At 34.7% G+C, this 18771-nt stretch overlaps 1 protein-coding gene and 1 pseudogene across 1 annotated transcript; both read right to left on the reverse strand.

Moving 5' to 3' along the window:
* Nucleotides 1-7296: 7296 nt before the first annotated feature.
* LOC128156926 (coadhesin-like) lies at nt 7297-15099 on the reverse strand. The gene is made up of 11 exons (XM_052819263.1): nt 15028-15099; nt 14574-14807; nt 12471-12650; nt 12179-12349; nt 11381-11551; nt 10841-11011; nt 10558-10728; nt 10272-10442; nt 9947-10143; nt 7630-7792; nt 7297-7515 (listed from the first exon to the last, which is right to left on the reverse strand). The coding sequence occupies exons 1-11, from the start codon at nt 15092-15094 to the stop codon at nt 7448-7450; spliced, it is 1764 nt and encodes a 587-aa protein (XP_052675223.1). The 5' UTR covers nt 15095-15099; the 3' UTR covers nt 7297-7447.
* A 1785-nt stretch (nt 15100-16884) lies between these two features.
* LOC128156928 (riboflavin biosynthesis protein VVA0006-like) lies at nt 16885-18031 on the reverse strand (annotated as a pseudogene).
* Nucleotides 18032-18771: the final 740 nt, after the last annotated feature.

An 18771-nucleotide genomic window follows, 5' to 3' on the forward strand; every position in this document is an offset into this window, starting at 1 on the left:
GAAGTCCTTTGGTAGAATTCCTTATCTCCCTCCGTAAACCGCAGTGTAGACACATCTTCACATAGATCATTTGCTCTAACTTTTGGACGTGCACCCTTTTCATCTGGTCCATATAATTCATAACTTGGACTTCCATGCAAATATCGTCTGTTCAACTCAGCCATGGTATCATCTTGCGGTCGTTGTGCACCTGCATCTGTACAACTCAAATCACTCACCATAGATGACTTAGTTACCTTAGCAGGAGATTGCTTATGCATCATCATCTGCAACTTTTCTTTCAATCTTTGTCTCTCCGCATCAATCTTCTCAAGATCTGCTAACAACTCCTTCTCAACATCCATATTTAAATGTGTACTGATTCACCTAATGTCTCAAACTGATCAGTTCCTTGTACCTTGTTCACGGGAACCGAGTGCTCTCTAAGATACTTTTATTAACTCTGTACCTTCAATTCTGTATACAGTAGCCCGGTGCACAGAACACAGTACCCTTTATTCAGCACACAGTATCTTTGTGCTCAGAACAAAGTAACTTTCAATGCGACCTGGTAACTTTACTTCACTCGGTATCAATACACGGTACCAAAACTATACTCGGTTACCAACTGCACTCAATCACCAGCTACACCAAGTCACAAAAATACGTTAACCACACACAAAAACAAAAATTTCAAACACAATGATTAATTTATCAAAAATCAAACGATCAAATTTACCCTATCCCTTGACCGGCTGCCACCAAAAATGTAACGTGTTATCTACTGAGTTCTTTTCAAGGGAATAGGGTATTATATATATTAATAATTTTCCTTTACTCTGCCTGAGTATGAATGATTGGATTTAAAACAAAATAATCAATGTAAGGCGAGGTGTGTGTACGTGTCCTAGAGCCGGGCACCCTGCACCGTGTTACTTGTCAGAGTTCTTATTGTGTTCGTGGAGTACCAGGTTATTTCACCCTTATTCAGGATTACTTCTCCTGGTACCCCACCACAATTCCTCTCGACTTCTCTAACCACTGGCGCTACTTACTTCGACCCTTGCTCTTTCTTTCTCTCTCGCTTCTTCTTCTATAGCTTTGCGTTCAGGCGTCCTTTCACTTCAGCTGCTAGATCAATTCTCCCTGAGAAACTCTGAGCGCGTCCTTATATAAGATTGGGTCGTTCCACCCGTCAAAGGGGTAACCAGCATTCTGGGAGAGTCCACTCTAGTCTCCTTAGTTACATCCCTTTGAAGTTACCGAACGCCCAATCTTTCACCGTTACAGTACTTGATTTTGCGGACGCTGTTTTCCGCCAAAAACGCGAAATAGAATACATAGCCAAAGGGGTAAAGACAGTTTTATAATACGTTTACAGTATAATCATCTTTATATTGCAAGTTAATTTTGTCAAATTACGACGTTCAAATTCATGCTATACATATTACAACAATTCTTATTATATGTTAGAAACTGGTAACCAACCAGTATGCTCTAAATCACATTGTATTCGATCGTTTCGTTTTTACAATATTTCAAATCGACAGAAAGAAAATTGATGTTAGAATGTCCCCCATAGTATCATCCTCATATCTCTATCTCTCTCTTTCTTTCTTTCTCTCTCTCCCAAATTTGCGTATATACTTTGCTATGTGATGTCGCTGATAAGTTTTAAGGCATATCTCTCTCTCTCTCTCTCTCTCTCTCTCTCTCTCTCTCTCTCTCTCTCTCTCTCTCTCTCTCTAAACGTCTGAATATCATTTTTATCATTTAATGAAACAAATTAGAAACATTAAAAGGTATAGGAATGTACATCGATTATTTACATAATTATATAATTTTTGCAAATTTCGGATAATCGGCTTAAAAATTTACAACGCCAACCTGAAACATAGAGGTAGTTATATTTTTTGGTTCAAAAATTTATTTCAATGAATTTATTTTCACTTTTATGTAGTCAAAATTGATATTAGTTTTGTTTAAATTCCGTTTCGTTTCGATTTTTGGTTTTGTTTTGTTTCAATTGATTTCGTTTCGTTTCGATTGGTTTCGTTTCGTTTCGTTTGATTTCGTTTCGTTTCGTTTCGTTTCGATTTCGTTTCGCACTTTACAGGCGCCCGATGATGGGGGGTGGGGCGGGGGCACTGTTAAGGACGTTGTTAACTCAGGGTTTGAGTTCTCAAATCCGGATTGTTAAGAAGTTCAATTTAATGAGTAAAATTTGTTTTAAATACAAAAAGTATTTATGAAATGAACTATTATTGACATAACAATCGATATTTTTACTAAATTATGGAATTAGGCTCTGACAAAGTTTGACTTTAAGCAAAGCAGAGGAAATTCGGATTAAATTTTTCAGATTTTGTTTTCCACTGAAATATTTTTGATAGTACTATTATATTTAAAGTTAAGATTTTATTTGTTAGTCAACATAATTTTGCATATTTTCTGTTGGTTTTATCTTGCTTTTTCATTTAAATAATCGTATGGCACACACCATAAAATATTGAAAAGTGCTTAAAAATGATAAAAGACACCATATCTCAAAATTTTGATCATTGACCTCATATAAATTTTATGCCAGGAGAGAAAAGTCATTATACTTAGTTTAATACTATAAATGTTTTAGCATTATTATCATTCAGTTTTTTGTTATATTGAATCAAAAATGGGTAGTAATTTGAAAACTGATAGAGGAAATTCGGACTAGAATACCCTAAATAATTGTGAATGAAAACTTAATTCTTTGTATCTATTTAATGTCACTACCATTCATAAACTGTATTTCATTTGTCAAAGAATTAAACAATTTGTATTATTTTCACAATTAAGAAAATCTCAATCATAGAGTAAATTTTTTATGGATTTTTCTTAAATTTTCAAAAAATATTCAATGGCCATTAACTCAAAAAGTAGGTCATTGACCTACTTATTTGAAAGTGAAGAATAACACTACCATGTAAGGTCTACAACACACAGTAGTTGGTTTTTCATTATCATCAGTGGAATTTTTTTTCATTCTGAGTAAACGTCATCCTTAAGGAGTTTGATGTATTTTTACATAGGATTAAATGGAAGAAATTGTTGAAAATATTAGAAAAACCGAACCAACAAAAGGGTTTTGTTGTTCAACGTAAGAACATGTGCAGATATTTGAGGATCTTTTAAACAAGATATTGTCTACTTATTGTCAAGATATTTGTTTCCGAAATATATTTGATCAGAGTTATGACTGTATACCATTAAAAGTACAATTTATCACTTCTGTTTGTTTTTGTTTTACAGGGGATGTCATGTTTACCAGAAGCCATCACAGGGATCTTGTCACATGGACAAGGAAAAGCGTTCAAATTCACCTGGACTAACAAGTTCCCTACGACACCAACATAACCATGAACTGTCTGCTAAAAGTCTTTGAAGATCTTTCCTGAGTAATATATTTCAGCTACAAAATTGATCACATTACCATTACATGGTAGTCAAAAATAGTCTAAACAAAGAGACTCAACAGACAAGTAATATGCATAAATTTCCCTTTATATCAGAATAATCCAGATCCCTAGTTGTCTGATAAATGTAGACAGTTTGACTCTATTGATTGTCATTATTATATGTGTTGTCAATTATTATTTTAATTTAGCAAGGTCAGTTGCCACCTCTGCTGTACCTACAGGGCAGCCAACTCTGCAAAGGACAACAAGATTTTAATTCTTTTTAGGCTCCTTGGAAGTCTGATACAAAGGAAAATCTTCAAAAAGTTATGCAGTTATGTAAAAATGAACTGGTTCATTAAAAAAATAAACTGCTTTCTTTTTGTAATTCATTCGGGTTATGAAGGTGGGGACATTGCAGAATTTTTTTCTGCAGTTATCGCTATCTTCATAACCCGCATGAGTCATCAAAGAAAGCAGTTTATTGTTTATATTTACATCTTTCTTTTAAGTCATTAATAAATTCATTATAAAAAGTAGTTAAAATTCACTGTTAATGTACATTATTACGTTAGCTAAATGAAACGTCTTCTGTGAGACTTTGAGTCTGACATCATCATGATAATTTCGTGCAGTCTGTGATTTTTCTTTGATCTCTGTAGGTTTCGACCTATTGATAAAAGGGGTATATAGATTTCAGTCGCTGTAAATTTCGATTAATGAATAAACGGGGCATGTTAATTTCAGTTTTACTGTTTCTATAGAAATATGAATTATCTATAAAGTTTCCGTAAGAAATAGATGATATGGAAAATTAACCATACAATTTTCATATCTTTTTGTTTTTAAAATAATTCACATTATGTTCCTCTTTTTTATTGCTGCAGGTTAAATTGTCCTTTTTGATGGCAGGACATATACCCAAGAAGATGTGGACTTGCTGTTTTCTCGGGTGTCCATCCAAATTGTCAACAAGGCCATCAAAACCCTGGGTTATCTTCATGCGGAAATCCAGCAGTCCTACCATCCGGAACCAATGATGACATCCCTGGAAAACATTTTGGTTTACAGGAGCCTTACCTTGGAATCCTCAGTCTAGTTGTCCGGCCACAAATTAAATCCCCAACATCTTTAAATTCAAACTGGTGGAGGAGTGGGTCAAGCTATTCTACAAAGAGTGGCCAAACTAACGATCAGTCTTCAAGTATGTCGACATAACCAGCCTTGCGGGGGCCTCTGCCAGTTGGAACCGTGCCAGGAAAGAAAAGGAAAGCATTCAGCAGCATGGAAGCAGACCCTCGGAAGTGGGAGAATTGTGGGAGTATGTCTCCAGAGGAGAGGAACTGGTGGACTGGCCACTTGCATGCCATTGGACAGGTTCAATATGACCAACCAAACATCACAACAATAAGTGCCTTCAGGGACCATCTGAGGCTGGCTCCCACTGAGGAAATGGTCCCTTTAGCTGTGGCGGAAGCCATCAACAGGCACATGACAAGTCTGACACAGGAGTCACCAGTAAGTGATCAACAGCAAACTATGTAAAATATGCATGTTAGAGTTTCCTCAGCTGTAAAAATTTGGTTATACATATCGTTAGTGAAAACATCTGGAAAAACAAGTCTTAAAGGAAAACCTTTTAAATTAATTTCAAAGTTTTAGTCTCTGTGTTCTCTCTCTCTCTCTCTCTCTCTCTCTCTCTCTCTCTCTCTCTTTTGCAAGTTGTAAAGATTTATTTTATATCTATTTTTATGTACTTTTTTACAGATTCGAACAGTGAGACACAGAATGAGATCGTAATTTACTTGATGGAATTGTTGGCTTGGGCGACAAAAGTCAGCATCTGAGATTCAATGTAAATGTCCATTGTGAAATTATTTTATTGGGAGTGTTGATTCGGGTTCGGCAATCGTCCGCTCCAAATTTTCTAATATGTTTGATTTGAATTTGATGTTTTATTAGGAGTGTTGATTCGGGTGCGGCAATAGTCCGCTCCAAAATTTCTAATATCTTAGATTTGATATTGTTATTGAAATGGGAGTGTTAATTCGGGTGCGACAATAGTCTGCTTTAAAATTTCTACTATGTTAGATTTGAAATTATAATGAAAAGAATCCATTCTATATCTTTGTATTAAAAATGTTACTTGTGTTTTTCAATATATTTATAACATACATGCTTGAACAAGAATTGGACAGTTATGCATTTACTTGTGTTCTTTTGTTTCTTTATCTTAGCCTCTAAAATTTATTATTATAATACTGTGTAATCATAAAAATTCAGAGGAGATTATTATCAAGGATTTCCTGGTATAAAATATGGGTGTTTTCTTATAATTTAAAATTTTTACACAGAAACAGCAAGTGCATGCTTGCTCAAACAGCATTTTTAACTCTGATGTGTATAATATGAATTATATGTAAAAAAAAAAAATCTTCAAATATTTACTTGAGCAAACATTTGTTCTGTACTTAAAGAGGCAAATTATGAAGATAAAATGACAATATATTTGTTTGTTTGAATACATAGCCCAGTTTAGTGACATCATAAATGAAATGATGGAGATGCATATTGTACAATGGTGGCTCATAATTAACAAGATAATTATAGTCTGTCCCAAGTTATTGCTTCCATCGTTTTTTGATGATTTTTAATAAAATTACACATACCTGTGAAAGAAATACAGTTGAAATCGTTAAAAGGGAATATATCCAAGATATCTTCATTGATCAATTATCCCTTTCCACTCAGAAAAATTCACAGGAACGAAAACAGATTCCTTACGGAGATTCATAATGGGGAATGTTTACATCTTTTCTCCATTCGGAATACACTCGGAATACATCGCACAATTTTTTAACGTTATCATCGGGCTTATTAATGGCTGTTGCAATATGCAAAATCTCCGTAGACTTTCAATTTCGGGATGTGTATTGAAACCAGAAGCGGTAGAGGGGACGTTTCAAAACAGATAATCTGGACATTTTTTATATTAGTGGATGAACGTAGTTTGAGCACAGAGGTATTTACTGTTATTGAAATATCAAGCAAAAAGTGGTGGAAGCAAAAACTCGGGACAGAGTATCATGTGATAGACATCTCGGTTGCATCAAGATTTCATTTTCATATGATATCATAGTATATATAAATCTGTTAAAAATAGGGGCAGCTATTTGACCATATCAAATGTAGTCCGTTTCTATCAGTTTCTTTCAGAAAGTCAATTTTTGGAGATGTGACCCATCCTTTTTTTTAAACTTTTACATGAGATATTGAATGTTTGTCTATTTGTATGCAAAGATTTGGAAAGATGACATTATTACCATTTTTCTTATTTGCGTTATAATTTGATTGCTCCAAAATGTTGTACCAGTCTTTGCATTTGCTGTTGTATTCGTTATGTACTGGAATTTGAAGCCATCGGTAAAACAAAGTTTTTTAAACTCTGACTTGGATATTACTTTTAAAGTCACTACATGAGTTCAACTTCATAATGTATTGAAATCATCATAACTTAATGATAGTTTACACTATAAATATTTGTTTGACTTCTTCAATTAATCAATGTCCATACATAATTTAAGCAATAATTTCAGGAAAATTATCATTTCTGTTTGGTGCCAAATATTTCCGAAAACTGGTAAGTGACATAGGTCACAAACAAAATAAATTAACATGTTAGGTCCTCATCTTTATATCAAAGATGTTATTGGATGATTGACATTATTAGTATTTCATGTGCCAACCTCCTTAATTAAAAACCATTTTAATGAAGAATGTTTTCGACAAAAAATCAAATGCATATTTCCTTTATATAAACACTTTTGAAAATAAAAATGACATTTAATCTATTTCTTAAAAAATCACAACGCAAGATTCCACATTTGATTTCAGGCTAAAAAATTTAATGGAGTTCGAATTCTGTGAAACGAAATTTGAGCTTAAATCAAAAAATACAAATGGGTTATTTGGTAAAGATAAATATAATCAAATTGTTAAAAAAAGGTAAAGCATATAATCCTTAGTTGAGTCGATTAGAAATTGATGCCGATAGCCAAGATGAGAGTAGACAAGAGTAACACCATAGAAGCAGCAACACCAACTGCAAAAAACAAAAACCTTATTGTCAAACTTAAAAACACATTGAGAGCAAAAATTTACAGAGGGAAATCAAACTGATATTCAAGGAACAATTTTTTTTCTGAATGGTACACACCTCCTTTGTTCTCTGCTAGACACTGCAGGGCATTTGTACACCCAGCGTACGTGGCATCTTCGTCACTTCCGTCGTCGCAGTCGGACGAACAGTCACACTGGAAGCTGCTCTGGATGCACGTCATTGATCCTGATTTACAGGTGAAGTACCCCGAGGGACATAGCTGTTCGAAACCAGCAAAACAATACAGGTATCTTTAAATACATTACAATGATAATAAATGACATGCGCGGATCTAGGGGGCTGGTCGGGGGGAGGTGGTTCCCGTGGATATTTCAATTTTTTAACCGGGTTTTCCAACGGAAAAATCCGGTTATTAAAATGGTGAAAATGGCGGGCGGGCGGGCGGCTGCCAAAAGGGCACCCTCATTGTACGGATAACTCCTCCTACAGTTCTCAAGATAGGAAGTTGTTCTTTTGCAGATCAATTGTACATATATCAGAGGTGTGCATATTGCTAGGATTTTGATTTCCAACAATTTGTGGAAAAAATACCAGCTTTTGAACTTAGTCATTTTTTGGCAAAATATTGCATATAGGGTACCCTCATTGTACGGATAACTCCTCCTACAGTTCTCAAGATAGGAAGTTGTTCTTTTGCAGATCAATTGTACATATATCAGAGGTGTGCATATTGCTAGGAGTTTGATTTCCAATAATTTATGGAAAAAATACCAGCTTTTGAACTTAGTCATTTTTTGGCCAAAATTTTGCATATAGGGTACCCTCATTGTACGGATAACTCCTCCTACAGTTCTCAAGATAGGAAGTTGTTCTTTTGCAGATCAATTGTACATATATCAGAGGTGTGCATATTGCTAGGAGTTTGATTTCCAATAATTTATGGAAAAAATACCAGCTTTTGAACTTAGTCATTTTTTGGCAAAATATTGCATATAGGGTACCCTCATTGTACGGATAACTCCTCCTACAGTTCTCAAGATAGGAAGTTGTTCTTTTGCAGATCAATTGTACATATATCAGAGGTGTGCATATTGCTAGGAGTTTGATTTCCAATAATTTATGGAAAAAATACCAGCTTTTGAACTTAGTCATTTTTTGGCAAAATGTTGCATATAGGGTACCCTCATTGTACGGATAACTCCTCCTACAGTTCTCAAGATAGGAAGTTGTTCTTTTGCAGATCAATTGTACATATATCAGAGGTGTGCGTGCATATTGCTAGGATTTTGATTTCCAATAATTTATGGAAAAAATACCAGCTTTTGAACTTAGTCATTTTTTGGCAAAATATTGCATATAGGGTACCCTCATTGTACTGATAACTCCTCCTACAGTTCTCAAGATAGGAAGTTGTTCTTTTGCAGATCAATTGTACATATATCAGAGGTGTGCATATTGCTAGGATTTTGATTTCCAATAATTTATGGAAAAAATACCAGCTTTTGAACTTAGTCATTTTTTGGCAAAATATTGCATATAGGGTACCCTCATTGTACGGATAACGACTCCTCCTACAGTTCTCAAGATAGGAAGTTGTTCTTTTGCAGATCAATTGTACATATATCAGAGGTGTGCATAGTGCTAGGATTTTGATTTCCAATAATTTATGGAAAAAATACCAGCTTTTGAACTTAGTCATTTTTTGGCAAAATATTGCATATAGGGTACCCTCATTGTACGGATAACTCCTCCTACAGTTCTCAAGATAGGAAGTTGTTCTTTTGCAGATCAATTGTACATATATCAGAGGTGTGCATATTGCTAGCATTTTGATTTCCGATAATTTATGAAAAAAATACCAGCTTTTGAACTTAGTCATTTTTTGGCAAAATATTGCAAATAGGGTACCCTCATTGTACGGATAACTCCTCCTACAGTTCTCAAGATAGGAAGTTGTTCTTTTGCAGATCAATTGTACATATATCAGAGGTGTGCATATTGCTAGGATTTTGATTTCCAACAATTTGTGGAAAAAATACCAGCTTTTGAACTTAGTCATTTTTTGGCAAAATGTTGCATATACATGTAGGGTACTCCATTTCACTGGATAAGGGTTGACATGGATTATGGATACAGTTTACATAAAAGAAAACCCGGTTTGCTGTCACATTGACAGCTTTTCACTTGTTTTTAAATTCACATACTAGTAGTAAAATTACTTAAATTATGCCTCGGATCCCCCCACTGAAAAACATCATAATTATCCCTTGCCCCCCCCCCTCCCAATGAAAAAGTTCTAGATCTGCGCATGCATTATAATATATGATGATTCAGTTTTCATATTCCTTTAGCAATGGTTTATTTGTAAACAGGGTTAAAAGTAGCTACTATTTTTTAAAGATATTTAAACAACCTGTTGGTAGGTGCCTGCTGCGACTGTCGGACATGATTGTGTGTTACAGTCGTCGAAATCCCCTGAGGACCCCGGACATTCTAGGCCGCCGTTTGCTGGTTTTGGGTTGTCACATATTCTTGCTCGTGATCGTTTACCACCAGCACAGGTCTTTGTACAGGAACCCCACTCTTTCCAGTTACCCCAAGCTCCATCGACTAAGATTTAATGAAAATTAATATGAGCATGTCATCTTTCACCATTATTTTAAAAAACACACAATTTTTATTTAAATTTGAGAGTTGAAATGGCATAATATACATGTATGGATGTTGAAATGGCATACTTATGCATATTTGGGTGTTACAATCCTGCGTGCTTGTTGAACTCCCTGGACAGCTTGCTCCCCCGTACTGAGGAGTTGGATTACTGCACGTGCGTGTTCGATCCTGTGTTCCACCCCCACACGTCACCGTACACGTCCCCCAGCTTCCCCATGAGGCCCAACTTCCGTCAACTAAAAATTTGATGGTTGAAAAAAATTTCGATTAAAAAAATTCGGTCTTAGAAATATGACAGCTACAAATTTTTTTAAAAAATGATAAACACAGAAAACGTGATTTTATACTTACTCGGACAATGTTGTGTGTTACAAGCCTGTGACGATCCGCTACTCCCCGGACAGGCGGCACCACCATACTGAGGGGCAGGGTTCGTACACGTGCGGGATCGTGTCTGTGAGCCTCCACCGCACGTCACTGTGCAGGTGCCCCAGGATCCCCAAGTGGCCCAGACACCGTCAACTTGAAATGTTCTCAAATATTTATTTTGCATGCAGACATTTGAAATAACTAATTGTATTACATAAACGTTTACTTGAAAATAATATAAGTTATAAGTTCATATTAAACTTACTTGGACAGTTGTGGGTGTTGCACGTTTGTGACGACGTCGAGAAGTCGGCACAGTCCGCCCCTCCATATTGTGGTGTAGGGTTGGAGCAGTTTCGTGACCGTGTTTGAATGCCACCTCCGCACGTCACTGTACAGGTGCCCCAATTACCCCAGGAAGCCCAATTACCGTCAACTATAAATTTGATGGTTGGAAAATATTTCGATTAAAAATTTCGGTCTTAGAAATATGACAGCTGGTGTGCAGGTGACCCAATTACCCCAGGAAGCCAAATTACCGTCAACTGTAAATTTTTTGAAAAGCAAAATGCACTTGTAAATACCATCCAGGTTTGAACAGAACTGCATGGCCAATGTTTAAACTGCGTACTTTTACTTAATATTTATATCAAACCTATAATTCAATTCGGATTGTGTTCATGCAGCTACTGAATAATATATTCTGAACTGAATCACGATGATACCACGTTAACGAAGGTAACACGACCATTGTAATGAAACAAAATAACAGTCATGCTTAAACACCTTAATTATAAAAACATACTTGGACAGTGATGTGTATTGCAGGTGGTTGAAGAAGATGAAGATCCAGCACAATTATTTCCTGAGTACTGAGGAGCGGGATTAGTGCACGTGCGGGACCTGGCCTTCGTGCCACCACCGCACGTGACCGTGCATGATCCCCAGGATGCCCAGGCGGCCCAATTACCATGTACTGAAATCATTTACATGTTATTCATGAAATGAACTATAAAACAAATAGAAACCGATGTTTAAAAAGTTGACGGAACGAAAGTGATTGTGTTCTCTGCCAGAAAATTATTGTTTGGAATTGTCTCCAACCTCATTGAAATACCCCCCCCCCCCCGCTGAAAATATTTTATTAGCAAAATTAAAACAATATTTACGTAGATATTTTTATTTTATACCAATATTTAATTAGCTGAACTTCAAGTTTGAAAAAAAAAGAAATAATTCCCTCCATGCCTCCTGGGTCTAAAACCTCCAGTCAGCAATTCCAAACAAACATTATTTTAAGGATGCTTGGCATGACATGTAAAAGTGTATCTTTTAGCACAGAAAAAGAGCACAATGCTTCATGTCATATGCCTAGTCTAGCTGAATAACAAAAGACTATATAAAAACTCATATTGAATTTATCATTGTACATGTGTATTAAATACTTTATATTGTATTTCTATGAGTGAAATAAAAAAAATGCAGTGAAACTAACACTCAAAATTCATGTGATCGGAAAATATTAAACAGGTATAATTCAATGTATATGTATTTTTTGAATTAGATTTTTAATACTACTTCAAGTTATGCAAATTTCACCTACTCGGACAGTTGTGAGTGTTGCAGGAAGTAGAGCTAGTTGTTGATCCACTACAACCGTTTCCTCCGTATGCTGGCCGAGGGTTCGTACAAGATCGGGATCGAGATTTTGTCCCACTGGCACACGTTTTCGAACAACTTCCCCAAGAAGACCAGGCTGTGAAGCCTCCGTGAACTTTTAAATATTGTATTATTGTTGTGAATGTAAAAAGTACATGTATAACTTGATAAAATGAAATGAGCAAATACTGTTTTGATAATTATTCATTACGTAAGTTCAAATCACCAAATCATACTTGGGCAATAATGGGTGTTACAGGAAGTGGAACTTGAAGAGGAACCAGAGCAGTACGATCCACCACCAGATGGCGCTGGGTTGTTACAGGAGCGAGACCGACTCTTTGTTCCGCTGGCACAACTCTTGGTACAACTTCCCCAGCTGCCCCACCCTCCCCAGTTGCCGTTGACTGCTCGACCTATTTAAAACCAAAGAAAAAAAATATATACAGTTGTTACATGTATCAATTTAAAATTTTTTTGGGAAACAATGTTCAGCATGCAATGCATATACAAGCTGATCATTTATTACATTTAGTTTAAACAATATTTTATTGATAATTTACAATAGCAGGTACATGTATTAGGCATAAAGTACAATAAGATTGGGAAACAAGCCAAAAGGCTTATACAAATCCCTCTCTTAGATAAGAAAAAATATGAGAGGTGCAAATTACATGTATGTATGATTAAATAAAGAATCAGAAAGCTTATATAAAAGAGGAGATAAAGACATCCAATATATGTATCAATCAAGACTAGACATTTTGACATGTGCATGAGTTTGAGAGTTGGAATTACAAGTGCATTTATTTTTAAACTAGTGAGCTAATCGACCCACGAACGTATAACTTCATGTTATACTATAAGGAAAACAATACAATTATGTTCAGAACAATTTGAAGTAAAACACCAAAGGAAATACATGTATGAAATACATCCCTGTATAAATATATCCTAGACGCTTATAATTAAGTAAAAAAAAGTGTCGAGGTTACACTAGGTACCCTGAAACCGTTTACTGTCGATGATAAATTTTTGGACCTTATAAAAAATGTATTTATTATCATTATCGCTAAGATTGGGAGACCCAAAGAGTAATAGGTTGATATTTGTTGAATCTCGAAGTTTGTTCATTGTTTCACTACGTATTACATTATAATTTGGGCAATGTAAAAGATAGTGGTCATTACTTTCAATTGAACCACATGAGCATAAGGGGGAGGGGCAGATGTTTCTGCTGAACATATAAAGTTTCAGGGCGCTGCACTCTAATCTTAACTGGGAATGCAGAATGTGTCCTTTTCTGGATCCAAAATTATAATAATCGGGAATGTTTATGTTGCTACGATTTAAATATTTTTTGAAATTGTTTAAAGAAGGGTTGTTTTGTATTTCATTAGGTAGTGTATTCCAGAGCCTTATTGTACTTGGAAAGAATGAATCATAATATAGCTTTGTTCGTGCGAAAATTTCTCGTATGGAATTATTACTTCTGGTATTATGTGTTCCATCTTTAGAAGTTTGTGTTTCTAAAATATTAGAAAGATATTCGGGAGTTATGCAATGGAACATTTTAAAGAACTGAACGAGTCGGTGGTTTTCCCTACGCTTTGAAAGTAACACCCAGCCTGTTTCTCTGTATAAAAATGCAATGGACGCCATTCTATTACCCCCCGTCACTATTCGTGCCGCTTCTAACTAAATATTTTCTATTTTTCGACTAAGATATTCCGGTAAATTATCCCATATTATATCAGCGTATTCTAAGGCTGGTCTAATAAAAGAGAAGTATATTTTTTGTAAGCAGTTTCTATCTAGTAAAAATTTATCTTTGCGCATTTGTCCCAATCTTGCATAAGCCTTGGATATCATTTCATCTATATGTTGGTTCCACGAAAAGTTACTACTAAAAATTACACCAAGGTGTTTATGCGATTCAACTTCTTTGAGGTGGACATCATCAAATATGAGTGAGGGATGAAAAGGCTTCTTAATTTTATTGGAAATGGTCATGCATTCAGTTTTGGAAGGGTTGAAGGATACAAGCCATTTTTTAGACCAGTCGTTAATTTTCTCAAGATCGGAGTTAAGTAGAGCTGCAGAGCTGAACGGGTTTTCAACTGTTATGTAAATTTACGTATCATCAGCAATTTATTACATTTACTTGATTTGCCGTAAGACAGATCCCTGAGTATCAAAAGTATATCATGTAGGTCGGACTGAAATGTTTATTATTTTTTATGTCGCCCATAATTATGATGTTCGAAAAAAATTATGGAAACAGATTCTCTCTCTCTCTCTCTCTCTCTCTCTCTCTCTCTCTCTCTCTCTCTCCTTACTTTTGCAATCCCAATTAAACCACATATATTTGTATGTTCCAACGCATGGATCTCCAAACCAGCTGTTCGTGGCGCACACCTGGCAGGAACTTTTATACAAACATCTACTATTCAATACGCCGACCTCGTTTGAAGCATCACACCAGTAGCGGATGCCGTAGTGGGCGTACGTGATTTGGATGTAGTAGTTACTGCCACAGTTAATGGTGTAACAAGCGTTCTCCCCTATGTGACCTGTAAAAAAAAATTACGTGAGTTTCATTCCCGTCCTTTTCGGTCGAAGAGCAGTAATGTCGATTAATATAAAAAGAATTATTATTTTGAATCAACATTATGAATTAAAAAGCACTTTAATGTTTTTATTTAGTTATTGTTTTGTTTGATTTGGTTTTTGTTTCTATTTCAAAAGCTCAATTTTTATTAGTTTTACCATTTATTTGTTTGTTTTGCTTACCACTGCCAGCTAACACTGCAGAGAGCCCGAATGAAATCACTACCACAAAAGTGGCAAAGAACTGCATTCTGACTGTGTTGGAAGCATTTTGAAAAGAGGGAAAAGACACAGTTTAATTAATACGGATAATAAATATATATGTCGAAGAAGAAAACAAACATAATATGAAAATTATAAACAAACCATAAACTTAACAAATTTGTGTTGCTCTTGTAAATAAACTTTCAAATCTGTTGTCCTTCTATTCTCCTTTACATGAATTGTTAAAGTATCATGCGTGATTTTTTTCATACAGAAATTTGTATATGCATGTATACATATATCTTTTTGTCGGATTGCAAGTTTAAGATTGAGATCTAATGCACGGCAATCAACACCCAATCAGAAATCTTTAGCCTTTAAGGGGAATATCTTTTGTTCAAATATGTCTATAAACTTAAATACGGGTATCGCACTATATTTTGCTTTTTATATTTTCTGTAATCATAATTGTCAAATCCTATCATATTCGTAAATTGCAGATAAATTATGACTTTGAAATTTTTGCATAAAATTATAATTATATATATTTTTTCAATAAATCTTTACATAATAAAAATGATGAATTCGCACTGTTAAGTTACATGTATATGTGTGTAATATCTAATATGATTATAATTATAATATTTTATTTTTTTAACTTTATTTTGTAAAAATATAAATGCATTTGTTTCATTATTTTCTTATTTAATTACCGATCCAGGGGACCCCTGGCACCCCAGGTGAGGTATATAATGAGGGCCTCTTCGGAGGTGTTGCCTCAAACAAATGTATGTAATTTCAAATAAACATAAAAAATAAATAAATACGGGTATAATACATATAACATATAGAAATAAATAAATAAATACGAATATAATAAATAGATAAAAAATAAACCCATACTAACCTATCATATTTAACGTTACAGATCATAAATTAATCGTAATATTTATGATAATAACTAATCTAGGTTATATGTCTAGCAATCGTTCATCATTTCATCTCCACTTTTCACAAGGGAATTGGGTTATTAATTATTTTGAATTTTGTTGGTTTCTCATAGTTAATATTAAAATCTACGTCCTATATCGGTATCATCTAAATACAATTTCAAAAAGATATCAAAGAATTGTATTTTTATAAACATTGTTAGAAAAAAATATCATTTGAAGGTTTACGTTTCAAACCCAATACAATTTGTAAAAATAAAATAAAATAGTTTTAAATGTTACTTTTTCTATTAAAAAGGAAAAAATATGCAATATATTAGTATTCACTTTTTATTACCTGATCGTGTCCTCAATAAATCGTTAAATAATTCAACAAATCAACTATATATTGGAATAAATTATTGGGACCAAAGATTAAGGTATTAAAAAGAATTAACACGAATCCTTACAATACGCATATTTAATTAAAGGACATTATATATTTATGTGCATATAGAACCATTATACAACAAAATTATTGACCCACTTGTGGCGCGTGTCCTGCGTCGTACTTAAAAACACATTTCAATTTTTGCATTTGTCGTGTATAGTAGAAAAATCAGAAAATAAGCCATCGGATTACAAAAGCTGAGTGAATTACATGTATTTAACATTTTCCGAATTAAACGCCTTGACCTTGCTCGTGGACTACTTAAACTGACATTTTTTTTCAGTTCAACTTTAAACGTAATAATCGACTTAAATTGTGCTCTAATGGATTTATCCGACTATTATTTTTGGATTAAAGTGTTCAGAGAGGGCTTGTAGGTTAAACGGGTAAAGTCAAATTGACCTTAATGATGAAGCCTTCGTCTATGTAAGGGTTAATTTCACTACATAAATATACAAGCAACTATTGAAACATTGCCAAGAAAAGTCATGATTAACTTGTTGTCTATTACTAGAAAGAAATGTTTTTGTTTTCCATCGAACATTATTAAAGAGTTCCCTATAATTATATACTAGTAATAAATAGCCACTACTTTCCGTCTTTTTTGTTTATTTTCTTATTCTTCTTCATTTCGCAGAGAAACTTATCGAGTGTTTGTGGGTCTTCGGGTGTGTGTTGACCCCGCCTCGATACTGACACACTTCTCAATCTCCTCTTGTATTTCTGTGCGACCTTTTTCACAATTTGCCCCAATTTGTTTGAGCCAGGCCATTTGTTAGGATCAGTGTGTTCCGTTGCCTCAGGATCAAGACCGGTTCCCCAGAATGCGTCGTGTGTAGCCTCAGCGAAAATTGAGTTGTTTTCGCACTTTTCAATTCTTTCGCGAAAGGCTTTCACTTGTTCTGCTTTCTCGGAGACGATTTCCTCCATCACTTCTAGCTTCTGGGTATCCCAAATCATTTGGGTCCTTTATGGTGCTACATGTACCGAATCGTTTTGCTTCAAGCGCAGTTTTCGCATTCCGGATTTTTTCTGCCACATCCAGACTTCCAGCTCGGAGTGCCTTTGAGAGTTGGTAGGCATGCTCAGAGGATTGATGTTTTTCTCCAAATACTGTAATCTCACAGGCGTAAAAATTGGAGATAGGATCATCTTTTCCGTGAGATGGAATGGCAGTGTTGGTTTCCACATAATGAGGGCAGTCAGCTGATCCAGGACCATGCCCAAGTGTCCGGCACACTCGCCAACATTTTTCTTTCTTGCAGACACTAGCTTTGTGACCATAGCCCCAACAATTATAGCACTGCATCTTGGCAGCTTCTGTCCATAGTGATAAATTCTACACTTGAGCCCCGCACATGAGACATTCCTCGGAAGTGTGCGATCATTCGCCAGCGGTGCAATATAAAGAAACCTATTGCCATTTAAGACACTTGTCATTTTGTGAGTCACCGGGTGTCTAATATTCTCGACTGTTAGAGGGTTGAATACATATAAAAAGCGTATAATATTATTTGACTGGCTACGAGATGCTAATTGTGATGTGATATGTTTACAAGAAACACATTCTGTTAAAGAACAAGAAGCGTTTTATAATGCAAGATGGCATGGTGAAAAGTTTCATTTTTTTCTAATTCTGTTTATAGCCGAGGAGTCTCTGTCCTATTTAAGCAAAACGTAAATATTGAAATTTTAAACCACCATCAATCAATAGATGGTAGACGAATATTGATAAATGTACGCTATAACGATAAGATTTTCACAATTGTTAATATATATGCACCAAATCAAGAAAAACAAAGAATAGAATTTTTTAAGAAGCTCTTAACTTGGATAAATCAAAAATCTTTAAACACTGATGGTCTAATTATGTGTGGTGACTTTAATTGTCAATTAGATTCTTTAAATAATGACAAAAGTATACGTGTCCTAAGAAATGCCCTAAAACATTTTAACTTGATTGTTGGGATAAAGACGAAAAAGATAATATCAACGGATCTACATGGTGTAATAGCGGAAATATTCCTCAGAGCAGGATCGACTATGTTTTTATGACAAAAAATATGTTATTTCCTTTAGATAGTATTTTTCTACGCAGAGCGCCAAATGTTGAAGAAACACGTTTTAGTGATCATATTGGAATAAGATTTGATATAAATACAACTGAAAATTTGAGAGGTAATGGGTATTGGAAATTTAATACATCTCTTCTTTTGGATAAAACATTCTGTGACGAATTAAGAAAACGTATAAAAGACGAAAATGTGGAACAGAACAACCTTGATCCTATACAAAAATGGGAACATATCAAAATGACCATTAGAACTTATTGTTCAAAATACT

Source organism: Crassostrea angulata, chromosome 7, assembly GCF_025612915.1.
Source record: "Crassostrea angulata isolate pt1a10 chromosome 7, ASM2561291v2, whole genome shotgun sequence".
NCBI classification, from domain to species: domain Eukaryota; kingdom Metazoa; phylum Mollusca; class Bivalvia; order Ostreida; family Ostreidae; genus Magallana; species Magallana angulata.

Bases quoted from the DNA above. Each gene is read 5' to 3' on its own strand.
- LOC128156926 (XM_052819263.1), bottom strand. From the start codon at position 15,094: ATGCAGTTCTTTGCCACTTTTGTGGTAGTGATTTCATTCGGGCTCTCT. The intron at 14,808-15,027 runs GTAAGCAAAACA...TTTTTTTTACAG, and splicing joins TGCAGTGTTAGCTGGCAGTG to GTCACATAGGGGAGAACGCT. The intron at 11,552-12,178 runs GTAGGTGAAATT...AAATGATTTCAG, and splicing joins CAACACTCACAACTGTCCGA to TACATGGTAATTGGGCCGCC.